The 23,461-nt window shown below is 42.5% G+C and overlaps 1 protein-coding gene across 1 annotated transcript in view; it reads left to right on the forward strand.

The window, feature by feature from the left end:
- Positions 1 to 8,888: 8,888 nt before the first annotated feature.
- hectd2 (HECT domain containing 2) overlaps positions 8,889 to 23,461 on the forward strand; it is a 57,016-nt gene continuing 42,443 nt past the window's right edge. The window contains exons 1-5 of the mRNA XM_026190001.1: positions 8,889 to 9,444; positions 16,872 to 17,013; positions 22,765 to 22,903; positions 23,018 to 23,120; positions 23,296 to 23,385. Of these exons, the coding sequence (XP_026045786.1) occupies positions 9,361 to 9,444; positions 16,872 to 17,013; positions 22,765 to 22,903; positions 23,018 to 23,120; positions 23,296 to 23,385 (558 nt within the window). The 5' untranslated portion in view covers positions 8,889 to 9,360. The remainder of the gene's footprint in view (positions 9,445 to 16,871; positions 17,014 to 22,764; positions 22,904 to 23,017; positions 23,121 to 23,295; positions 23,386 to 23,461) is intronic.

Raw genomic sequence — 23,461 nt, forward strand, 5'->3', positions numbered from 1 at the left:
GATCCTAGTACTGCAGAGGGTAGTTACAAAAAGTACCTTTAAGAACAAGACTTAAGGGTAATTTGCAAGTATTATACAGGTGCATGTGCAGCACAGCAGACTTACAGACATCAGCACAGATACAATTATTCTGATTTTATTCATTTGTGACGATGAACTCGACTTGCTGGGTCATAAACATGAGCTATAGGGCAGTCTCTCAGATTATCCAGCAGGTGCAGCTCCCACACACACACACACACACACACACACACACACACACACACAGGCATCCAACATTAGATCAGTGTGATGTGCGATTAATTAGATCACATTTCCACAGCAGCAGGGCCACAGGGCTGTAAATAGGTGGTAATGTGAGGCAGTAAAAGTCTGAGGGCCAGACTGGGACACTGACAACAAAGTGCATAAATACACACACACATGTGTGATGATACAGCTGTGAGGACAATAGTGAGACACTGCAAGGACAACACAAAGAGGAATCCTGACCAATAAATCCACAATTTCCTCAGTCCCAGGTTTCAGTGAATACAAGGCAGACGTAGCTGTGTACTTGGAACCTCCAGCAGAAATAAAATGAAAAGGGGAAAACCTGGGAGGGAAAAGTGCTGTGCCTATGTGATTATTCTTTGGAAGATTTTACAAAATGAGCTGTCCTGTTAAAGCAGTGTCAGGTAGACGTGACATGTGGAAAATCCATTTTCTTCAGCAGTCTGAGTGCTCATGTCCAGACTTCTCTCTCCTCTGCTACCTCATCAGCTCCTCTGACAGGACACTGAAGTGTTTCTAAGCCAGTCGGAGGTAAAATCTCTCTAGTGTGCCCTAGGTCTGCCTGAGGGGCTTCTCCTGGTTGGACACACCTGTAAAAATGTAACCTAGCAAGTGTCCAGCAGGCATCCTAGTCAGAAGCCTGAACGACCGAGCTCTACTCTGAAACGGCTGATCTCTAGATGAACAAGCATTCCTTTCTGGAAATACCCTCCCACATAAAGCCAGGAGCACAGATCAGTCAGTTAAAGCCTTAACCTTCATCACAAGTGTGATGAGGCTGGGGTGAGCCATCTTGAAGTCAGTGGGGAAAAAGGTGAAATTGGCACACCAGGGTCAGAGTGACTTGGTGCCCCAAGTGGAGGATTTCAAGTACCATGGGTACTTGAAAGTCAGGGAAGAAGGGAGCAGCAGACTGATAGATGTGTGCAGCGTCTGCAGCCCCAGTCTGCTCTGTGTTCCTACCCTCAGCTATGACCTCCAGCTGTGGGGAGGATGAGATTGTGGTTATGAGCGCCACAAATGAGTTCGTTAGAGAAAGGGTGAGGAGCTCAGTTAATCTTTCCCCTCACCTGGCAGATTGTCGCCCTTCCTGAGGTTAGTTCTGCTCAAGATCTCTTCCTCTCAAAAGGCACTTCTTCCTCTCCACAGTAGCCAGTGTGGTTATCTGACCCTTAATATTGCACAGTCCTTATCTTATAATAAAATGACCTTGACATAACAGTTGCTGTAAAGAGATTCTGTATAATAAATAAATAAATACCGCATTAGTATTTGTAATTCAAATGACCAAACTGCAGAGAAAAGCTTGTGAAATATCTGGAGAAAAGCATAACAGACGCAAAATATTTTATCTTTTCATTTATTTCAATGAGACATCACAGCATGTGGAAAAATAATTTATTCCACGTCAACTTTTGGCGTCACGAAGCATCCTGCAGCACGGGGTCATTCAGAGCGCTCTCATTGGCTGGTATTCTGGCAGTGACATCAAAACATCTGTCGATCCGGAAAATTCTGGGCTTAAATAGATTTGATTAACAGCTGATGCTGGTCTTTTATTTATTGCTTTCATTTCTTTTATTTAGTTTTTGTTGTTAGCTCCGAATCTTGAAGGTGAAAAATTAGCAAAACTGACGAAACAAATGAATGAACATGTGGTTAGCTCTGCTTGTGCTGACATCAGCACAAGCGTGATGATTTGCATGATGAAAACTCACGCAAATCATCAAAGACATTTATATTTAATAAAATATGATCTTTTCTCAGGAACCAGCCTCATTTGACTCTTTTCAGCAGTTCCATCTGATAGAATAAGAAGCGATTTTAAAAGAATTGCATGAAATGAATGCAGACCATGCTTTGATGGGTAAACAGCGCCCTCTTGTGTTCAGACGAGGAATGACTCAAACCGCATCATCGTCTCAGTTTTAAGATCTAATTTTTAAAGCAAGCAAACTGAGATATTACTGTTGTTCTTTGTTTGTTTATTTATGAAATATTTCAGTTTCAGTTTTCTTCTGTAATCATTTATCTGACTATCAGTTCCCCATTTATTTACTTTCTTTCCGCAGTTTTACTTTCAGCAGCCAATTTGTTGTTTTCAACCAACCAGCAGTCGTACAGTTAAACCCATGCTGCATAAATTAGCGCTCCCTCCATCTCCTGAAGAGGCGTTGCCTTTGCAGGCCTCCACTGTAAATAAGGATGTGTGCTTAATGACTTTCCTGACTAGCAAACATTTTTTTTATTTGTAAAAACTGATCTTAAGAGCTTGAAAAGTTGAAATGTAAAAACAAAAAAAAAAAGCATTTTTTTTTTTGTTTTTACATTTGTGAGGATGTTTCACGTCTCATTCAAGAGGCTTCTTCAGCTCGTTCACCCACTGTTGATCATTAGACTTGTCACGTGACCCTGAAGAACTGAAGAAGCCTATTGGTTGAAAAGTGAAGCACCCTCACAAACTTTGTCTTCATTTTTCAAACTCTTAAGACTACCAGTGACAATCTTGTGAATATAATAATAATAATAATAATAATAATAATAATAATAATAATAATAATGTCTCATCTGCTGTTTATTTTTCAAACACAGAGGTTATAAAAAGTACCTTCAGCGACGTCCTTCTTATTTGTCTCCAAAGCAGAAATGAGGCAAATTCAAATCACATTTTTAAAATCATCTTCTACATTAATGTAATAATTGATTTATTTGCTCTCTGTTGATGTTTTTCCCTGACCGCCTGTTTGTTGTTGGGTAGATTTTGGCACTTTTGATCCTTCATTTAAAAAATTGTTTGTTTTTTTTATTTCATGAAACATTTTGGACAAGGATCTAAACATCCAAACTTCTTCTCCGATCCTTTCGTCCTTTGTTAAAGTTCCCTTAATTTTTCCAGCCTTCTTCAGAAACACGCTTGTGTTTGGGCCGGATCAGAAACATCATCATGTGCAGGAAATAGCTGCACCGCTCACCCTCCTCTTCCTCCTCCTGTCTGAATCTCCTCTGCACTCCAGTAACCTCTCTCCCTCTCCTCTCTGTTTTTTGGGGGAAAGGCGTGTGCGAGCGCGTCGCTGCCAAGCGGCCTGAAGCTGAGGATTCTGCTCCTCTCGCTCTCCCAGATGTTGCTCCTGCTCTCTGTCCCACACTTTGAGGCGTTGCTATGAATCAAACCAAATATTCCTCCTGACAACAGATGCCTCTCCCCTCTGAGCTCCTCTGTGCTCTCACATCAGCACAAACTGACGGCGATCAGACAGGATGAACCGACCAACCCGCTGTCCTTACACGCACGCACACGCACACACACTGCCTGTGTTTTTATTCAAATTCAACGCATTATGGAAAACCTTTTATTTACTTGGATTTTACAGTTATCCACCAAATAAACAAATAAAGATCTTTTTCATGCAGTTTGCTTCATATTCCTCTGGTCCCTTCACCCCCGTGTCACATCGCAGAGGAGCGTTGCCACCAGGCGGCGGAGGAGCTCACCGTCACGGTAACACCATCCGCCCTCCGTAAACTGCAATGTGTGGCCCAAATGTGCATTTGAAAAAAAACCCAAACACACTGTTGACAGAGACGCAGGCAGGCTGGGAGTTTATTTCTCACTTCCAGGATGAAGAAACATTTGCATGTTGACAAACAACGATTTAGCTTCAGTAGTTACTGAACACAGTCGAGACATTTGCCTGCATTTGTGTGACGTAGACCTATAGTTGTGTTATATCAAACCTGTCTCCTCCACTCTCCTCCATCCCCTCCCCACACAAAGCTGAATTTTCACAGTCACACTTAGAAATGTCCTCCTCCTATTTTCTTTCATTTCGTGATGATTGTGGTGGATCAGCGTAGCTGGCACACACACACACACACACACACACACACACACACACACACACACACACACACACACACACACACACACACACACACTCTCTCTCTCTCTCTCTCTCTCTAACTTCAAAGCCTGTGGAAATCTGGGTATTAGCTTGTGTGCCTGTGCACACCCAGACACATCTGTGTTGCAAGAGTTGGTTATATGAGCAGGTCCAACATGAACGTACAACTCGGCGGATTGAATTTATATCTGTCTCTCTATTAACTTAATGCATCAGTGGGGAAATTACAGAAATTGATTGGTGAGCTATCGCCAATCACTTTGCCCAGCGTTGATCCCTGGCTGTGCTCGTGTCATTAGCAATTCTGAGACCCAAATGTTAGGAGTTAAAAGTGTCCCATATTCTTTCATTTCCAATAAAATTATCAGTGTAGCTGTTCTCCCAGCTGTTACAATGAAGTTTAACACACTGGTATCTGTGAAATAATGATTTTACAGTATTTAGTTGAGTCAGAAGCTAGCAAGACTTTAGCCAGCTAGCTTCCATCTAAAGATGATAGTATGACAGTCCGAAGCCTTTCTAAAGAAGCGAACCATACAGCTCTGCTAGAAATTTGAACACAAACCAAGATGAAGATCTAAATACGAGTAACATATCTAGCTACCATACCTGGTACCATACCTGGTAGCTAGGTATGGTTTGGCTAATATAAACACATTAGCACAGCAAAGATGGAGGATGAGGCTGAAGTTGTTCTCAATAGAAGTCATCATTATGCTGCTCTTTGGTTTTGTTTACTCACTCTGAACAAGTCCTGATTCTAAGCTCAGTGTCCTCTCTAAAATATGAGTCAGCCCAACTAGCACCCAAATACGTACTGGACCACCGCGAGTCCATGGGTTGTAGTGAGTTTCAAAACTGAGCTTAAAGATGTGTTTGACCTGATCATGGATGGAGCCAATCCTAGCTAGCATAGGGCGAAAGGCAGGAGGGTACATCCAGGCCAGGCTGCCAGAGTGTCCCATTGGATAAGACGGACAACCATTCCCTGCACATCAACAGTGCTGATAATAACCTGAAGAAGCTGGGAATGACCACTCAAGAGTTTCTGAATGCTCGTATCTGTTCAAATAAAGAAGATAAAAACAACCAAAGCCCATTAAAAAGATGAGGGCCCCATCCAACACAGGACAGTCTTATAACTGATCTTTAAACTGATTCTGGCAGCAAGATAAACCTTTAATAACTACGTATAATCAAACTAATAACCTGTAATCAAGCTTCTTGCAACATTTTTACTTTTTGGATACTCGCTGGTTCGCATTAGGTGGTTTTAAAAAACTGTACAGTTTCCTCTTTGCCACCCAGTCCACATCTGCTCAGAGACAGAAACTGGCTACCTGAGATCCCCATATCAGGGATGTTAAAGTGAATGTTTAAAGCAGGCTGCAGCCTGGGTTTGGCTCTCAGGGATTATTTGTGTATGCAGTGACCTAATTGCTTGAAACTTCAGCTATGTTTTGATATCAGGCTCCATTAATGTAATAGTCTACATATAACAGAACATAAGGAAAGGCCATAAAGGTCTCGTTTAATAACCTTTGCGAGAATAAACACACATGTTTGTGCTGAAAAAAGCAAGCAGTCCTTCAGCTGACTGCTCACTCATTCATTCACTCTTTATGTTTTCATCTCCCCTGTCTCGTTCATTTTCCAGATCTGTGTCGGATCCCCAAATTGTTTAAGGAGAGATCCGCAGCCCATAAATCCATGAGTCAGCCGCAGTCCTGCTGCTGTTATGTAACATTCCCATAATGCAACAGTGCCTGGTCCCTCAGTCTGCTGCCTCGAATCCCAGCACGCCACGATGTAACAAAGAGGAGAACAAATCTGATCTGTCATCAGACATAAACACAACATGTCTGTTTACTACAGCTGATGTCTCCAGCGTGGGCCGGAGGCTCACACGAGAGCTCCCAGCAGCTTTGTGTTTCACCATCAGGTGCAGAGAGGCCCGAGCGAATGAACGTCTGAGGTCCAGAAGCCATAAAAAACTCTGTGCTGACGCAAAACACATCTGCTGTTACAGCAACCCTCAGCGCTTGCTGCTGAACAGACTCTGAGCTCGGAAAACAAACAGAGCTCGAGCCGACGGCGAGACTCGACCAATTTTAGAAAAGCTGGTGCCTGAAAGCTGCTTTCGGTTCCTCTACAAAAACAAACTGCTTGTCCAAAAAGTCCATTTTTACACAGCAGCTGACCACCTCTGTGTGATGAGTGAAGCTCAACAGAAAGTTCTCCACTTCATGTTCACGTCTTCCTCAGGTTATTCTGTTGTCACAGGTAAGTCAAAGACGGGGACACAATATTAGGAACCACTGTCAGTGAAAGTCAGTACAATTACAAAGTATTATTTTATTTCATTCAGATTTATTACAGGAATGTTGCCTATAACACCTCGACCATCATTGCTCTCCTTTAGCAGGTTGTAGTTGTTGTTGAGGAGGTGGAAAATGTTTGAAACCTGAAACACATCTTTAGTTAGTCACACAGAAAGTTTGCAGACTGCTGGAGCTTTTCACCCCGGCCTTAGCCTGAAAAAGCTATGTGGGCCCGCCACCCACAGGAGGGGTCGTACAGGTTCAACACTCTTTGAATCAGTCAGAGATGGAGGTCCTCGAGGCCCAATCCCCAGTTCCAAACCGGCTGAAACACTAGTTCATGCATTTATTACTTCCAGGCTGGACGACTGTAATTCATTATTATCAGGAAGTCCTAAAAACTCCCTGAAAATCCTTCAGCTAATCCAAAATGCTGCAGCAAGAGTCCTGACAGGGACTAGAAAGAGAGAGCATATACTTCACTTCACCCATACTGACTTCTCTTGAGTGACTCCGTGTTAAATCCAGAAAACGAGGTTTTGAATAGAATCAGGCCCCATCTTTTCTGAAAGACCTCATTTTACCGTATCACCCCAATAGAGCACTACTTAAAAGTAGAATTGGAGGCAGAGCCTTCAGCTGCCAGGCCCCTCTTCAGTGGAACCAGCTTCCAATACTTTTAATATTAGGCTCAACTTTCCTTTGTGACAAAGCATATGGTTAGGGCCGATCAGGTGACCGTGAATCCCCCCTTCATTACCCTGCAGTAGGTCTGGGTGTGTGTTTCGGTCAGCTGCAGCATTTCAAGCTGACATTTCATCAAATCAAGATGTTAACCAACTGAAAAAAGGATGATACAGAAGATGTGATTGGTTGGAGCTACATCCACTGAAACTTAGTGTACACTTAAGCCTATATTAACCTATAAATACAAGACAAAAATACACACTGTGGCACTCGGCTTGTCCCCTAAATTGCAACTGGCACTGCGAGGTACCAGCAAAAGCAGCACATTGTCACCACTAACCATATATTTCAGCTCTGCTTCGTTTGATACAAGCCTCAGTTGTCTGACTTTATACTGGCCTTGGAATAAAAGTGAGTGCAAAAGAGCAGAGCTTGCATTATGAGAATATCTGATCTAAAAATGTGTTCAAGGCTTTTCCAGGACCTGCAGAAAGACTGGAGCTGTTTTCAGGAAACCAGACGGAGAGTTCAGATGATCTCAAGCTTACCGAGAAAACCACACACACACACACACACACACACACACACACACACACACACACACACACACACACACACACACACACACACACACACACACACACACACACACACACACACACACACACACACACAGATTTGTGAGGAGCTGTTCAGTTTCTTTATGTTCAGTGAGAGTTGGCCTGTAGCCCAGATCCAGTTTCTCTAATTATGGACAGAGGTTAAATTGTGGCGGTGACGCAGAGTCTACAGCTCCGCACAGTCAACGCAGGAGGAATCACAGCTCCTTACTTCCCTTCAGCTTCCTTTCAAAACAAAAGTACCAGTGTGGAAATAGCAAAGTATACAATACATTTGGAATTATCATCAGAGACACAGATGCTCAGTGCTCACAGTGTACCAGTTATTTTCTGACCACTTGTTTAATGTCCATAAATAAATCTCACAGAAAAATTCTGATAATAAGAAAATCCAAATGAGCAGAGGAGAGAGAAGAGAGAAAAGCAGACAAACAAGACCAAACAAAGTGTGGGAGAGAGCAGGCAACAGGTTATATCTCACAAAGAAAATGCCTTTAAAAATGTTTGAAACCCAAAAACAGATAAACGAGGAAATATTTTCTTTCTCGTTAATAAATTTCTGTTTCTACCAAGCAAAAGGACAACAAGCATGTCCCTCCCACCTGCTGACGAAATATCAGATGACGATTTTTTGACATAAATCACAATTCCGAGATGATCGCTTTATGTTATATAAATAAAATTATTGGTTTCTTAACTTTAAGCAATGTGATTTTAAAAAATATTAATGAATGCACTTATTTATGTAATAATTATTTTTAATTACGTATTTTCTATTCTTGCTTTTTTGATTGGACCTTTTTTGCAGGTATTCGTTGATTCTTGTTGCGTTTATATTTGCTTGAATTACTTAAATTCACAGAGATTGTGAAAGTTTCAGCACCAACATGCGTTTATTCTTACAAAGGTTCTTTCGTTCCCTCTTCTAAAGCTCATGTTGCCCACTGTCTGCCGTTATTTCCTCCTCTCTCTAGCTCTCTCTCTCCCGTGTGTGTGTGTGTCTGTGTGTGTGTGTGTGTGTGTGTGTGTGTGTGTGTGTGTGAGAGAGAGAGAGAGAGAGAGAGAAGCTGTGCTCTCCAGGCGCCTCCTCCTCCTTCTCCAAACATGGCGCCGGCCCGCAGCTGTGCTGCCTCCCCGTCAGACGACGCAGAGAGGGAGAGAAAGAGAAGAAGAAGCGGGTAGAAACTCGCCCCAAAGTTTAGGAAAAAAACTTAATTTAAAACCAAGACTGCTTCGTGCTTTTTAAAGTACATCGGAGACTTTACGCGCCGCTTTTGGAGACGTTTACGCGTCAGGCTGTGCGCGTAACGGAAAGCCCACCTGTCCGACGAAGGTAGATTTCACTCCGTTTCTCGTAGGATGTGAGTCTTCCTGATTTTTGTGAAATAACGGAGCAGAGCGAGCAGGCAGCCGGGGGACTCGGGGTCAGAGCTGGCTCTGGTTAAAAACATGTGCAGCCCTGTGACCAACAGCAGCACAGAGGCTGTAGAGGAGTGAGTCTTTCCAGGGGACGGGGAAAAACGCAAAACAACGTTTCCACTCTTCCACGCTCAGAGGATGGATGGAGAACATTCTGCGCTGTCAGGAGTTGAGAGGGAGAGAGAGAGGCTCCCACCAATTTACAACAGCTCCCCTCCTGCTGTAAGAAACCCGCCTTTTATCTTTATCTATTCCACAACAGAGCGATCCCTGTCATCCCTTTCTGTTTGTTGTACAGAAAACATGTTTCAGGTGCTACTGGTTGTTCTGGTGATAAGGAGGCATATTTGAAAAGTTATAAAAAAAATAAGCAACGTTTGAACATTACAGGTAGAAATGTTAGACATCATTATCCCGTTTGAAAAAGACAATATATGAATTCAGGGTAAGGTTTTTCATGCATGTGCTTTAAAAAGCAAACCAATGACAGGTTTTTAGGAAGCATTCATCTTTGCAACTGGTGCAGGTTCAGGAACCGCACTGGGGTCTGTGTGCCCATACTGTTACATTCAGAACTGATTGTTTGAGTTTTACTGTGTAATAATAGATATCAGGCGTTTCGTGTTCTAAGAAATAATAAAAAAACGTTATGCAACACAAACCACGGTAATTAGAGCAAAGGATTTTACTGCAGGTCATCACTGCATGAGTCTCTCAGCGTGCATCTTTTTTAATGCAGTTTCACGTTCCACTTGATCCAAAATCATTTTGTAATAAGACAAAAATCTTCACTGTTTGTACTTCAGGAATCGGGTACATGGATTTGAACTTGTGTAAAGTCCCCTAAACTCCCTGAACAGATAGAAAAGTGACATTTAACAAAAAAAATAAATAAAAGACTGCACTTTTGTTGCTTTTTGGAAAAAGTGATGCCCCTGCCTTACATAATGATGCCTGACTCCAGCTCTCCAGCAGTGATGTAATCATTCAAACACAGAGCCGGGCGCTCGCCTCGCTTGTTGGGCTTTTCACCGGCGTTGTTTTCGGTTTGGTTCTCTGTGTCACTTTGGAGCAGACTGGCGGGCTCGCTGGCTGCTCGGTTGATGTCATCTACATTGTGTCAGGGAGCAGGAATGTGCAGATCAGAAGGTTCGGGGCTAATAAACAGTCTGTCACTGCTGAGACCCACTCTGTCTGGAAATGCCATAAAGTGGCCGCATGCGCTTTTTCTCTCCGGGGCTTTGGCCTGACTGATTCTGATTCTTCTTCAGAAGTTTTCTGGCTGCTTAGGCTCAGTGCGAGCTGAAAAGATTCAGGCTTCAAGTTTGGAGAAACAGCTCCTGGAGACAGTGGCTGCCATTGTTTTACCCACCAGTAAAAACAGACCAATTGAAGGCAGCTGGTGCTCCCTGTTTTTTTTTTTTTTTTTACCTGATCCAGAATTCTTGTTTCTGAGAGTTGCCCGATGATGAGAAAGCATGTTATTATCTGGAAGACTTTTTCCAGACCTCCAAGAGTTTGATGAGCTGATGGTCTGGTTACTTAAGTCAAGTAAAACCTGACTCAGCAGATTCATGACAAACATTTTTTTGGGTTTCAAGCTTTGATTGTTGGGTTCTGCTGTTTTTCTCTGAAAGTATTTCAACTGTGAGTTATTGCATATAAAATCAGCCAAATCTGAAATAAAGCCGGTTTAAAGGTTTTAATTCCTTGACTAAATAGAAACTCGACTTTTACATGTGTTACAAGTTGTTAGAATATGACTGTGTCACACACAGAAGATGAGCCTTGTGTTAATTGTTATATTGAGATTGAAATAAAAATAGTTTCTCTGAATTTTTTTTCATGTCACTGTGGGATGGTGCTTCAGGGTTTAGCACTGGGAGCTCACAGGTGGACGCTCCTCCTGTTCTCCCAGGTTTGTCCTGGAGCTGGCTTAGTTCTCGGCTCAGGGAATTCTTAAACGCTTTGCTTCCAGGTTTAAAAAAATCTTTGATAGACTTCCATTTATATGGTTCCACTCCACACAAACTTTCACAGTAGCATCTCTGTAGATATGCTGTAGCCCCATGGTTATATTTGAGCATTTCCATCATCCATCTGACGCCATCCACGATTATTTTGATGTTGGACAGTCTCCTTTGTCTTTGTTTAGCAGTTCAGCCGCTGGTAAGCAGCTAGCCCTGGCCCTTTATTCTTTCATGTTTTCTCTGTTGATCATTGCCATGGCAACATGTTTCAAGTACCTGCTGATTAGCCTATTAAGAAAAGCCTTGAAGCATAAATTAAGTGGCACAAGCTGAGTGCGATTTGATTTGAAGATGACTTTCCGAGAATGCCTTTGACAGACCTGGCTCGCGTTCATCTAATCCATCCATGATAATCCATAACCAGGGAATTCAGTTTAAAATGAATTACATGTGGATTTGAAGATGAGATTCCCAGTTTGGAGGAGAAAATAACTCCAAATATAAGAATGTTTATCAGACAGAAATGATTTTTTGTACAGATTGCCTGGGTGACATTCGTGTTTATCCACAGCAAACAGCCAGCGTGCTAACTGAATCTTCGCTGACAGCTCGCTAGAAATTGAAAGAGCAGCAGTGCTTCAGTGAGTGTGTCTGTGTTTGTGTTCATCTCAGCTTCAGACTAAACTCAGAACTCCACAGAAAGTCTTGGTGTTCCCCTAGTTTCCCTTTAGTCCCCTGTCCAGGGTGACATCGGGGCTTTCCTTTGACTTTGAACACAACACGCCGGCTCTGAGATGAGCTTCAGGTTCTCTTTGAACACGCAGTGCACATCTGATTTCTGCGTCTTAAAGAAAGAGCTCAACTTTATTTGCTTTGCCACTGCAGACAGCGCGTCCTCAGTATAAGCAGGACTGATCATCAGAGCACGTGACCCTGGTGTAACCTGCAGTGTTTCACGTCACTTTTTGGTATAATCTCAGCTCGCTTCACATCTCCAGCAAGGTGGTACTAAATAACAAGGCTCCTGGGAACTGTGCACGATTACTAAACCAAAAAAAAAGAGCCAGGCAGTACTGGGCTACTCTATCAGTGGTTTGGGGAGTTTTTCTTCAGCCCCAGATATTGGCGCTTGGTGAAAAATCCTAACGGGACTAATGCTTGCTTTATTTTGCCATGACCGGTCTCCAAACTGATGCCAGACTTGTGGTGATGATGCTGATGATGATGCACCAGAATGAGCTCACTGATTCTGTGAGCCATCTCGGATAAATGTTGGCTGCTCATTGGAGCTGATTTCAGCCTAAATCAACCCAAACCAGCTGACTTGAACACAAGTTTAAATCTGGGATCCAGAGTCAGACTCACATCTGGTGCTGTGCTTCCAAAACTCAGCCAGATCTGGCATCATTAAGCCGTGCTTACTCAAACTTGATGAGGAATAATGTCTGTGTATTTGGAAACCATTTCTAACAGACTGTTGAGTCTTTGTGTTCAGGAAGCAGACTGTACATCAGCTGCAGGTCAGTCTGCTGGATGAGATCGTGAACTGAAGCATCTATAGCTGGTGTAAAGACAGTGCTTCACGTTTATATACAGCATATTCGATCTGATTAGAGATGAGCAGCTGACAGAGGAGAGGCTGAGCAGAGTGTGTGAGACACAGTCAGACGCTGAGCTCTTCGTGGCGTGGTTTCTCTCTGGATGACAGCATTTCCTCTCAGACTAAATGACTGAGCAGAGCCGGACACGACGGAAATCACAAGACTGCTGCTAAAGCCGTTTAATTATTGTCAGATGTGAAGCGGGATCTAGTTATCGAGAAAACTTGAGCAGGAATGATTTGTTGACAGCCTCATTTCCTTGATCGAGTTGTTTATGCTGCACGCTTTCCCGGACATCACCTGTCAATCAGCTGGCGTGGGCAGGCCTGTGGCGATGATGAAAGAGTGAGTGATGTGGCTTCACTGGGAGAGGACTGTAATTATACACACATCACTTCTAAGGGAGTGATGCAGGAAAGCAGCTCTGCATGAAGAGAACGAAGAAGTTTACAGCGGCGCTTCGGGCTCTGTGAGGTCTTCAACACCGTGGCAGCATGTCGATATTTAGCATCTTAGTTTGGCTTTTTAGTGCACTAATTAGCACCATTTATAAAGCAAATATACTTATATACAGCATATATACCATATACACAGCAAACTGATGTCAGTGTCATTAATTTCATGAACATTTATCAATAAAAATGTTCTTAATGGAAACCAAATTTTCAAATTCAAATTCAAATTTTATTTGTCACGTACACAGTCATACACAGTACGATATGTAGTGAAATGCTTGGACAACTGCTCGTGACCTAAAGAAAACAAAAAAGGAAAAGGCTATGAATAAGATAGGAAATAAATATGAAAAATTAAAAAGGGTAAATTTAACTAAGAAGGAATAAAATATAAATTAAGGTTAAAAATGAAATAACTGTACAACACAAATTAGAATGAAGGGTAAATTTAACTGGGAAGGAATAAGATAAAATATATAAATTAAAGTTGAAAATAAAATAACTGTACAACAAAATACACAATACACAACCAGCTGAGCTGATAAATGATAATAAATGCAAGTAAAAAATGTATAAAATATCTCAACAGTGTCATTGTTGGTCACAGTTATGGGATGGTAATATGACAGTTCCAAATCAAACATGTTAGTTCAGACATCAACGTCAAGCTCAGCCACAATCCCAGCCCCTGAGATTTACTGGGATTGTGGCTGAGCGTGACAGTGCCAACCCACATCATGATGGCTCAGCTGATACCTTTCTACATATCACAAACTGCATGTCGGCTGTGTTACTTAGGCTGCTTTAGCTTGCCCGCAGTTCTTGCCCATCTGCCGGCTGCTTTGCAACCCACCTCCACCTTTAGCTTAAGATCGTTTTTGATTGTGGGCACAAAAGCAGTGACGAGCAGTCAGGCTTGCAGCGTTATAACTGTTTCCACTGTGGCCACAACGTTTTTCTCTGGAGTGCTCGTTTTGGCTCAACCCTGTTTTATTGGGGTTTGCTGCTAATTAAAGGGGAAAATAGGTCTAAAGGAACCTTTCAAAAGATTTAAGTAAATGCATATCAGTATCTGTTTTTAAAAACTTTTTAACACCAAATTGTCCTCTGAAGATATATAAGATAGAGTCCTTACAATAGGGACAAGATGACAAGAGACAGCAATACAAGCTACATTGTAGCCACAGCCACCCCTTTGCAGGCTGCAGGACACTGCTGCCAGGCCCTCTGACCACCACCAGTAGGCAACGGGTGAAGTGTCTTGCCCAAGGACACAATGACAGAGACTGTCCAAGCCGGGGCTCGACCTTTCGATTACAAGGCGAACTCCCAACTCTTGAGCCGTGATCGCCCCAATCTCCAAGAGAGATCTGCTGTGATTATTTGGATGTTAAATACTGGTTTTGTTGTCAAATAGCTGTATGAGTCTGAATGTAAGTTTGCAAAAAAATTCTAAATAAAAACATTCAATACTGAGGAAACATGTATATCCTGACTTTTGTGGAAATGTCCTTAAACAGCTGTAGTTAAAACACCAAATGTCAGGCTCGCAGAGTCTCAAGAAGAAAAGCCAACGAGTTAGAAAGCTGTGCATTAAACGCTTTTTGCAGAATTTCTCAACCTGTGGCGATTTAACGAACTCAGATGGAGCAACTGCTTTACTGCCTGCACTGAGTGAAATTTAAATGCACTTTAATTTGAAGTAATGAGAATCTTCTTCGACATGTGATTTATTGAATGATTTCAGTGTCTGCTTTTGTATTCCTGCATTAATTCTGGGTTTTCAAAAAGTGTTTGATCTGATTTGAGTGAAAAACCTGTTGCATCTCATTAACACTGTGGAACGTCTGAGCTGAGAGATGAGATGAAAGGGCACGTGTCGGCTCGTGTGTGTGTGTGTGTGTGTGTGTGTGTGTGTGTGTGTGTATCTGTTGTACTATTTGTATTCTGCGTGACGTGTGACACATAAGACTGCACATACACAAATGAGCCACAACATTAAAAGCACTGCTGGGTGAATCACCTTGTTACAATTCAGTGTGCATTAAGAAGACCTCCTAACTTTGAGCCTGTTCAAATGGACTAGTTATAAAAATTTGAACTACTACCCAGTTGTGATGAATGGGGAAACTATTCATAGAGACCAGAGAGCATTTTTCTGTGTGTGTAAGACCGTAAACGTATGTATATCTACTGTGAAGTTGGGTAATTTTACGTTGGGGTCTATTGGGACTGACTTTGGAAGCAGCCTCAAGTGGACGTTAGAGGAACTGCAGCTACTGGCACTCCCACTTTGGCTTTGTTTTTCAGCCTGGAGGTTTCTGCATGAACGAAAGCACACCCCACGCATTACAGGCCTCACCCACAGCCCACAGGACTGTAAGCTGCCTCAGTAGCACAAGAGAGACACATACAAAATGAGACAGGTGGTTTTAATTATGTGGCTGATCGTCTATGCCATCATCGTAATCTGTTCTTTTTTTGAAAATGTAGCATGTACCTGGCTAAAAGGGCTAAAATTCTGTTCACAATATCCCTCAGGGTCTCATTTCTTTTGAAACTGATTCATTTTGAATGGATGATTAACTGTCTTCCCGTTCCATCACCTGAACACAACACTGCTGGTGCTGCTGCTGTGTGTGTGTGTGTGTGTATGTGTGTGTATGAGAGAGAGAGCGTGGTGTGTTTGCGGCTGTCATGAGCGGCTGCTGTGCATCTGTTGAACTCCCCACCTCCTCTTCCTTCCACCTCTCAAGCCTCCTCTACGATCTGTTCTCTCCATCTGTTCTTTCATTTCCATTTCTTCACTGACTTCCTGTCTCATATCCTCCTTCATTTTTCCCCACTTTCTCCCATCTTTCCTGCATTACTTCACTTTCCCTCACTTATCCTTCTTTCCTGCTCTCTCTTTTCAACATGCTTTCTCATCAATCTTCTCATCTTGTTACCACATTTTTCTCATTGCACTTGTGGTTCACAGACACCTAAAACTCATCAAATACCAAAAAGATTAGAAGTGTGATTCATCACAGAGAAGACTGAGTGAATATTAAGTTCATTCATTCAGTTCAGGTCATGTTGTCATTGTCTGTTCATGCAGCTGAAAACCTGATTTCATTTAGAGGTTCTGACTCAAGAGCTAGAGCACCACTAAGTGCTGGTTTCTTGGTGTTATGGGTGAAATCTGGGCTTAAAATGTTCACAATCGAGTTGAAGTCCTAACCTGGATCATCTAGAAGAGATAGAAAAAAGGAGAGAAGATGGAGGTTGTGTCTGGTTTTAAAGGGCTCCATAGTTCTGTTTTAGTTTGTATGTGATTGGATCTCGGAAAATAAACAGAGCTGGTTTTCCATAAAGTTTTGGAGTAAAGGTTTGTGTGTGTAGCTGAAGTCATGTCCGGTAGTCTCTCACTAAAGCTGGCATCTCCACTTTGATTCTTCACGTTTCTCTCAAGGTAGACTGGTGACGTTGATTATGGAGTTACAGACTGAAGCATTTGAGACTTCAGGACTTTGCAGCGGTTCAAAAAGATAAAACAAAGGAGGAGATAACTGGTCTGTTGTGTGTGCATGCAAAAAAACTTTCTTTCCACTCGTCTTCATGATCATGTTTTTGTGTGGTAGGGTTTGGGGCGAGGAGCCAAGCAGCCTTTTCCATCTCTGGGCACCTTCATCTCCACGCTCAGCCAGAGGAGGGACATGGCTGGACGTGGACTGGCTGGTGGCATCATGGGCAACTTGACCGGTAACCACGGACTCAGACACGGTGAGTTCAGACACAACTTATTATTATTTCAGCAAACAGAGTGGTTTTGCCCCTTTTCTGTCTTTCTTTGCACATCGAAAAAGGAAATTTAATCAAATTTCCCAAAATGCTGTCTCTATCCTCCATTCTGTGTTCGTGCCTTTGGTCCAGGACCAGATTAGAGCTTTGGCTTTCAGGAAATGACACCGGACTCGAGCTAGCATTCATAAAACATTATGAGTAAAAATAAAAAATAATTTAAAAAACAGTTAAAAAAAACTCGATCCATCCATCTTCTTCCGCTTAGCAGGCTCGGGTCACGTGGGCAGCAGCCTAAGAAGAGAAGCCCAGACCTGCCTTATTGTGGTGGAGAGGTTTGTGTGTTGCAGGGATCCCAGGGGCTTTGTTGTCTGGGGGCTTTTGCCACCTGGCAGGGTCTCCCATGGCAAACTGGTCCTGAGTGAGGGACCAGACAAAGAGCGATTCAGAAGAACCCTATGAGTAGAACACCAAGGGAACAGTTCACCCTTCCCGGGATAGAGTTACCGGGGCCCCGCCCTGGAGTCAGGCCCGGGAAGGGGGCCGAACGCGAGCGTCTGGTGGCTGGGCCTTAGTCCATAGGGCCCGGGCACAGCCCGAAAAGGGGACACGGGCCCATCAGCAGCCAGGAGCGAATTAAAACTGTTTTGGCAAAATCTGCCTGTTGAAAGAACCTGACTGGAGAAGCACTGCTCTGTAAACCCAAACGCTAAAAGGATTTAAATAGGAGAATTATTTGGAGTTATTTGTTGCATTCTCCCTTTTTTCCATTGATTTTTTTTTTACATTATTTTAAGCCAGACTTAAAAAAACGTGTAATGTGCATCTAAGTTACTGCAATAATGCTGAAGCGTTCCAGCAGAATTAGACTGTTGAGCTGTCATTGGGAAAACACAGACACACAACCATTCGCACTGCACCACTGTGCCGCAGACACTGTGACAACTGATTCATATTAATGAAAAATATTTGAACTGACATAATAAGAACTTTACCATAGACATCATACAGAGATCAAGAGATATGACACTCACAAACCCAAACGATGAAGATGGTGTGATGTTGTGAAACTATGTGCATGCACAGTTTGATGCTGCTGCTGCAAATGGAATAAAGTGTTTAAAACCTGATTTAGGGGCAAAGGTGCCAAACCTCTGAAGTGTTGGCATTGATATGAAAGGTTTGGCTTTCTGCTGGCATATTTAGATAGGATTAAGTTTTGAGACTTGCTTCCAGAAGCACTTTAAATATTTGATTACGTGCAAAATGCACTACTTTACTGCAAAAAACATTGAAACTCTTAGAGCTTTTGATTTTTAGGTTCTTCACCATAAAAGCAATTGTGAGGCTTCTCTGTGGTTTTAAATGTGTAGATGAAACACTTTGCCTTTAGCATCTTTAGTCAAATTGAACTTGTGGCTTTTTTACTTCTACTTGTGCAACAAGCTTTGCTCCGACTTCCTGTCGTCTGAATCGGCACTGCTTCATTCCAAAGCAGTAAAGCTGCTCAGTGTTTTGTAATATTGTTCGCCGCCTCTTTGCTCTCTTGGAAGCACCGATCCCCGTCCTCGTCTGCGATGTAATGATGTGTTACTTCCTCTGTTTACAGTGTGCTTGATGTATGCACTCACACTCTGTTTATGCTGCCTGCAAATGATGACATCGCTACTCTGAAATGAAAAGCTTTGAAAAGGAAGAAGAAGAGAAAAAGCTGTGCGGCTGTGGATTTCAACATCCCGCAGTGTGAGAAGATCAGACGCCTTCACTAATAACGAGACACTTACAGACATTTTTAAGGGGTGATTCAGATCTCAGCTGACTCACAGTTGAAGCTCAAGTCACTTAGACTCAAGAGCTGGAAACAAGTAATAATTACAAATGGTTTGTTCTCCTGCACGTGAAGCATTTTTGGGCAAGTGGCATAAAAAATGTGTTTAGATAAGGTTTTTAGTTTCTCTTATTAAATTAGCATTGCAGTTATCAGATTGCGAGCTTTTCTGCGTGGCTTTAATTATTTTTTCATTGTGAGTGTTTTGACGGTAAAGGGGATGCTGCTTCCTGTTAAAGGCGTGGTTGTTTTTAAATGCCGCGTGAGAACAGAGACCCGGCGGAGCACCCACCAGCCCACTTTGTCACCACGGCTACTGATGCCAGAATAATTATACAAACCTCCGCCCCAAATCAAAACCATATGAAAGTGAAAACCATCAAGACACACACATGAGATATTGTTGCATTCCTCGGGCCCGTTACAGTCGGCCAGCCTGCTGGATAATCACCACAATTTGCTACTTCATCTGTAACGTGTTACGGGTTTTTGTAGAGATTTGTCAAAATAAAAGTGGAGTTTGGTCTCAGAAGGAACACTGTTCCACTGCAGCGTGATATGACTCAATGCAGTAAATATATAAAATGGCTAAATTGGTTGAACGAAGTGCAAAAGTCTTGAACCACCACTATTTTCTTTGTATGTACTACCGGTGAGCTTTCTCGTCATTTTTTAAAGTCGTCTTGAGTAACAGTTCTCGAGGCTTCTGCAGGTCTTTCAAAGTCCTTCTTTGGACTTTGGCTGCTTTTGCACTCGTTTTCAGTCCCAGCCTGGTACGTGATCAGTTTCAGAGAAGTGTCTGTTGAAACAATCAGATATAAAAAGGTAGCTAACTTAACAGACAATATAGCAAAAAAATAAATAAAAAACAAATTTTAAATCAAATCTTTAGGAACTGTTTTACTTGTAGCCTCTGGCAAAAATACCTCATATGTTCCTATTTCTTTTGCTAAAAATATGAAAAATGTCAAAGATGTCACAGTGTGACTGAAACAACATTTTTGCACCAATGCGGTGATTTCCAAAGAACTTTAGCTGCCATGTCTCAGAATCCTTAAAAAAGTTGTGGAAACTATGTACATGGAAGACCAATGAAGAAGTTTACATATCCACTGGTGTTTGACTGCAGTGACTACTCTAGTTTTTAGCGCTTGACTTCATTTTTCTGCCCCAAAGGTTGCCACTTGATGCATGACTAAGTTAAACAGAATAAAAAAAATGCATAATTGTAATAAACAGTAGTCATGTAGCCATGTGCTCACACATAGAGCAGGTAACCAGCAATCATATTTTGCTGTGACATGACTGAATAAGAAGCTATCACTGTGCAACTTGCCTCACAAACAAGGTGCACACATCATCTCCAGTCTGATGCTTGCTTTGTTCAGAAACCTCTGCAGCAATGAAAGCAGGATTGAATGGAAAGCACTTGAAAACACTTTGGGAAGATCTCTCTCACCCATCATCAAGAGACATCAAAGTAAACTCTGGAGAAAGAAAGAGAAGGAGGAAAAAGATGAATGTGACTCTTATGATCAAAAGGTGTCATGACAACGGATGCTTGTTGTTGTCAGCCCTGCGCTCAGTGATATACGAGCTGACAAAGCAATGATAATTAGGATGGTGAGGGACAGGGGAGTGAAGATGGAAGGTGAGATTTAACAATATGTTCTTCTCCTTATTGCAGCTTTGTTTCCTCTTTGATTATGAATTTCTGTCTGATTTCATTAATGAAACAACTAATTCCTTCATCGAGGAGAATTTCATGACAGAAATGGAGCATAATGAAAAAAAGAGCCAATTCAAATTTGGTTCCAATCCAGATAATTTTATTCAAAATAGTTAAATAGTCCTGGCTTTGGCAGACAAAGCACAATCTAAATGCTTTTGTAGTTGATTCATTTCATGGACCGTTTGCATGTTTGATATTCTTGATCCACAGAGGATGGCTTGTTCCTTTTCATCTTCCTTCACAATCACCATCAATACAAAGTTTACTTTTGATCAGCGGTTTGATCCATTGTCTGGAATGCTCTTTGGACAGTTTCATGGTTCAGAACGTCTTGTTTTGTGCGCAATCAGATACACACAGAGCAGCACAAGATGTTTGGACTGATGGAGAAAAGTAAAAGGTAAACCAGGTACTAAATCCTCAGCCAACACCGAACCAAACTGGCAGCCTGCTGACACAAGTGCACTCGGGGGGGGGGGGGGGGGGGGGCATCTTTCACTGAGGCTGAGAAAATCACAACGAGTGATGAAATGGAAATTTCTATTTGAAATCTACTTCTACACATTTTTTTTCACTATTGGATTAATTACTTTTTCTAAAACAATGATTTCTTCATTGTAGCATCTTTCCTCACCCTCGGGACAAAATGCAGACATTTAGCTGTTCTGTTGGTGGATGAGAGGAGTTTCTCTGTGATATAACACGTGCCCATCTCTGTTCTTGTGTCCCTTTTATCTTCTGCTTGCACAATCCTTCCACTTCTGCAGAATGAGCATCCACAATGCACCTGGACAGGGCTGCGCCTGCCTATTGTTAGTGTTGGGATTGAGGCTAATTATAAAGAGAATGGATGGATGGTCATCAGTGTGGGAGGATAGATGAATGCATGTGTGTTATGCAGCGCAGCCTGGCCTCTGTGATTGCACACTGATTGGGGTTAATAGCTGTTGTTGATTCATTTCTCTGTTTGTGGACCTCTTTTGTCTCCCAGCACATATTCCCTACACCTACATGTTCCGAGAAACATTCAAAACAGGCCCAATGTCTGTTTTGCAGTTGTTGTTTTTATTTTCATTTTCACTCCATGTGTCAGTTTAAACGCTGTCGAGCTGCAGATCTACAGCTGTGAGTAATTAACAGTTTGATGTTTTTATTGAATCTACCCACCCATCTTTATCCATCCATCCCTCTTCATCCATCCATCCACCCCTCCTCGACCATCCATCCATCATTCATCTCTCTTTATCCATCCATCCATCCATCCATCCATCCATCCATCCATCCATCCATCACCAATCATCCATCCATCCATCCATCCATCCATCCATCCATCCATCCATCAATCATCCATCCATCCATCCATCCATCCATCCATCATCAATCATCCATCCATCATCAATCATCCATCCATCTTTATCCATCCATCCATCCATCTTTATCCATCCATCCATCCATCCATCCATCCATCACCAATCATCCATCCATCCATCCATCCATCAATCATCCATCCATCCATCATCAATCATCCATCCATCATCAATCATCCATCCATCCATCTTTATCCATCCATCCATCTTTATCCATCCATCTTTATCCATCTACCATCCATCCATCCATCTTTATCCATTATTTGGGCAAGACAATTTACCCTACCGCCTACTGGTGATGGCCAGAGGGGCCGATGGCGCGATATGGCAGCCTCGCTTCTGTCAGTCTGCCCCAGGGCACCTGTGGCTACAACTGTAGCTGCCTCCACCAGTGTGTGAATGTGAGAGTGAATGAATAGTGGAATTGTAAAGCGTTTTGAGGGTCTCGAAACAGAGATTGCATTGCATAATTATTAATAATCTGCACATAAAACAAGATGTCTTGAACCAGATATCTGCTTTACATTATGAACATTTAACGAGCAGACTTGATATTATATTATGACCGTGATTAGGCCTTTGTGAGTGCTGCTATAGCTGAGAAAGCTTTTATTGTGTAGCTCACTAGGCTGAGAAAATGAGAGGATGTGGCTTCCTGTAAAATTCTACTTTGGCATCCAGATTCCTTTTTAAACTCTTTTTCTTTAAAGAACTCCTTAAGTCATGTTTTCTGTGCAGATGGTCAGTGTTACTGAGAGTGTGCTATAGTTGAACTGGTTCCTCTTCTTTATTTTCCTCTCCTGCAGGGAGAGAGCTGCCTCCGATATGCAGCAATGTTCGTCAAAAGCATCGGCTCTCCATCGACACTCTTCCTCCAGAGGTCAAAGCTCCATTCCCCTCTGACCCCATCATCCCCCTGCGCACCAAGACTACCAAGGAGTTTCAGTAGGTGTCAGTTCGCTGGAGCTTTAAACACACTTTAAACATGCAGGAAACATCCTTAAATCAAAGGTAAAGAGGTCGGTCTCCGTGAAGTCTTTCGTGTGTTTTGGCTGCTAGGGAGGACATGGAGCGTGCCCTCCAATCAGGAGACTGGAGGGAGGTCCGGGAGTTTTACCTGACAACCTTTGACTCCTTCATAGAAATCAACGCTGCCTTCAAGGTATATCGCACACAGAATCTGGTTCTCAGCGAATGGCCTGTTGTGAGAAAACACTTTTAAATGCTGGTAAAATTTCACAGAACTGTTTTACGATGTGGTGCGATGGGAAAGCAGTTTTCACTAACTCTCTCCGTGTGTTACTCTGCCTTCGTTTTCCCCGTCACTCCTTTCCCAGCGAGAGGCGAATGGATTGTTTAACACTATAGAGGACTCAGGAGTCAACACCAAGTTTGTCAACGCTGTTTATGACGCACTGCTCAACACGGTGAGACCACACCTTCAGACATGCTTACATACGCTCAGAAACGAGGAGAAAATACTCTGAAATTCGTTTGTTGGCT

The sequence above is a fragment of the Astatotilapia calliptera genome, chromosome 13, assembly GCF_900246225.1.
Source record: "Astatotilapia calliptera chromosome 13, fAstCal1.2, whole genome shotgun sequence".
Classification (NCBI taxonomy): Eukaryota; Metazoa; Chordata; class Actinopteri; order Cichliformes; family Cichlidae; genus Astatotilapia; species Astatotilapia calliptera.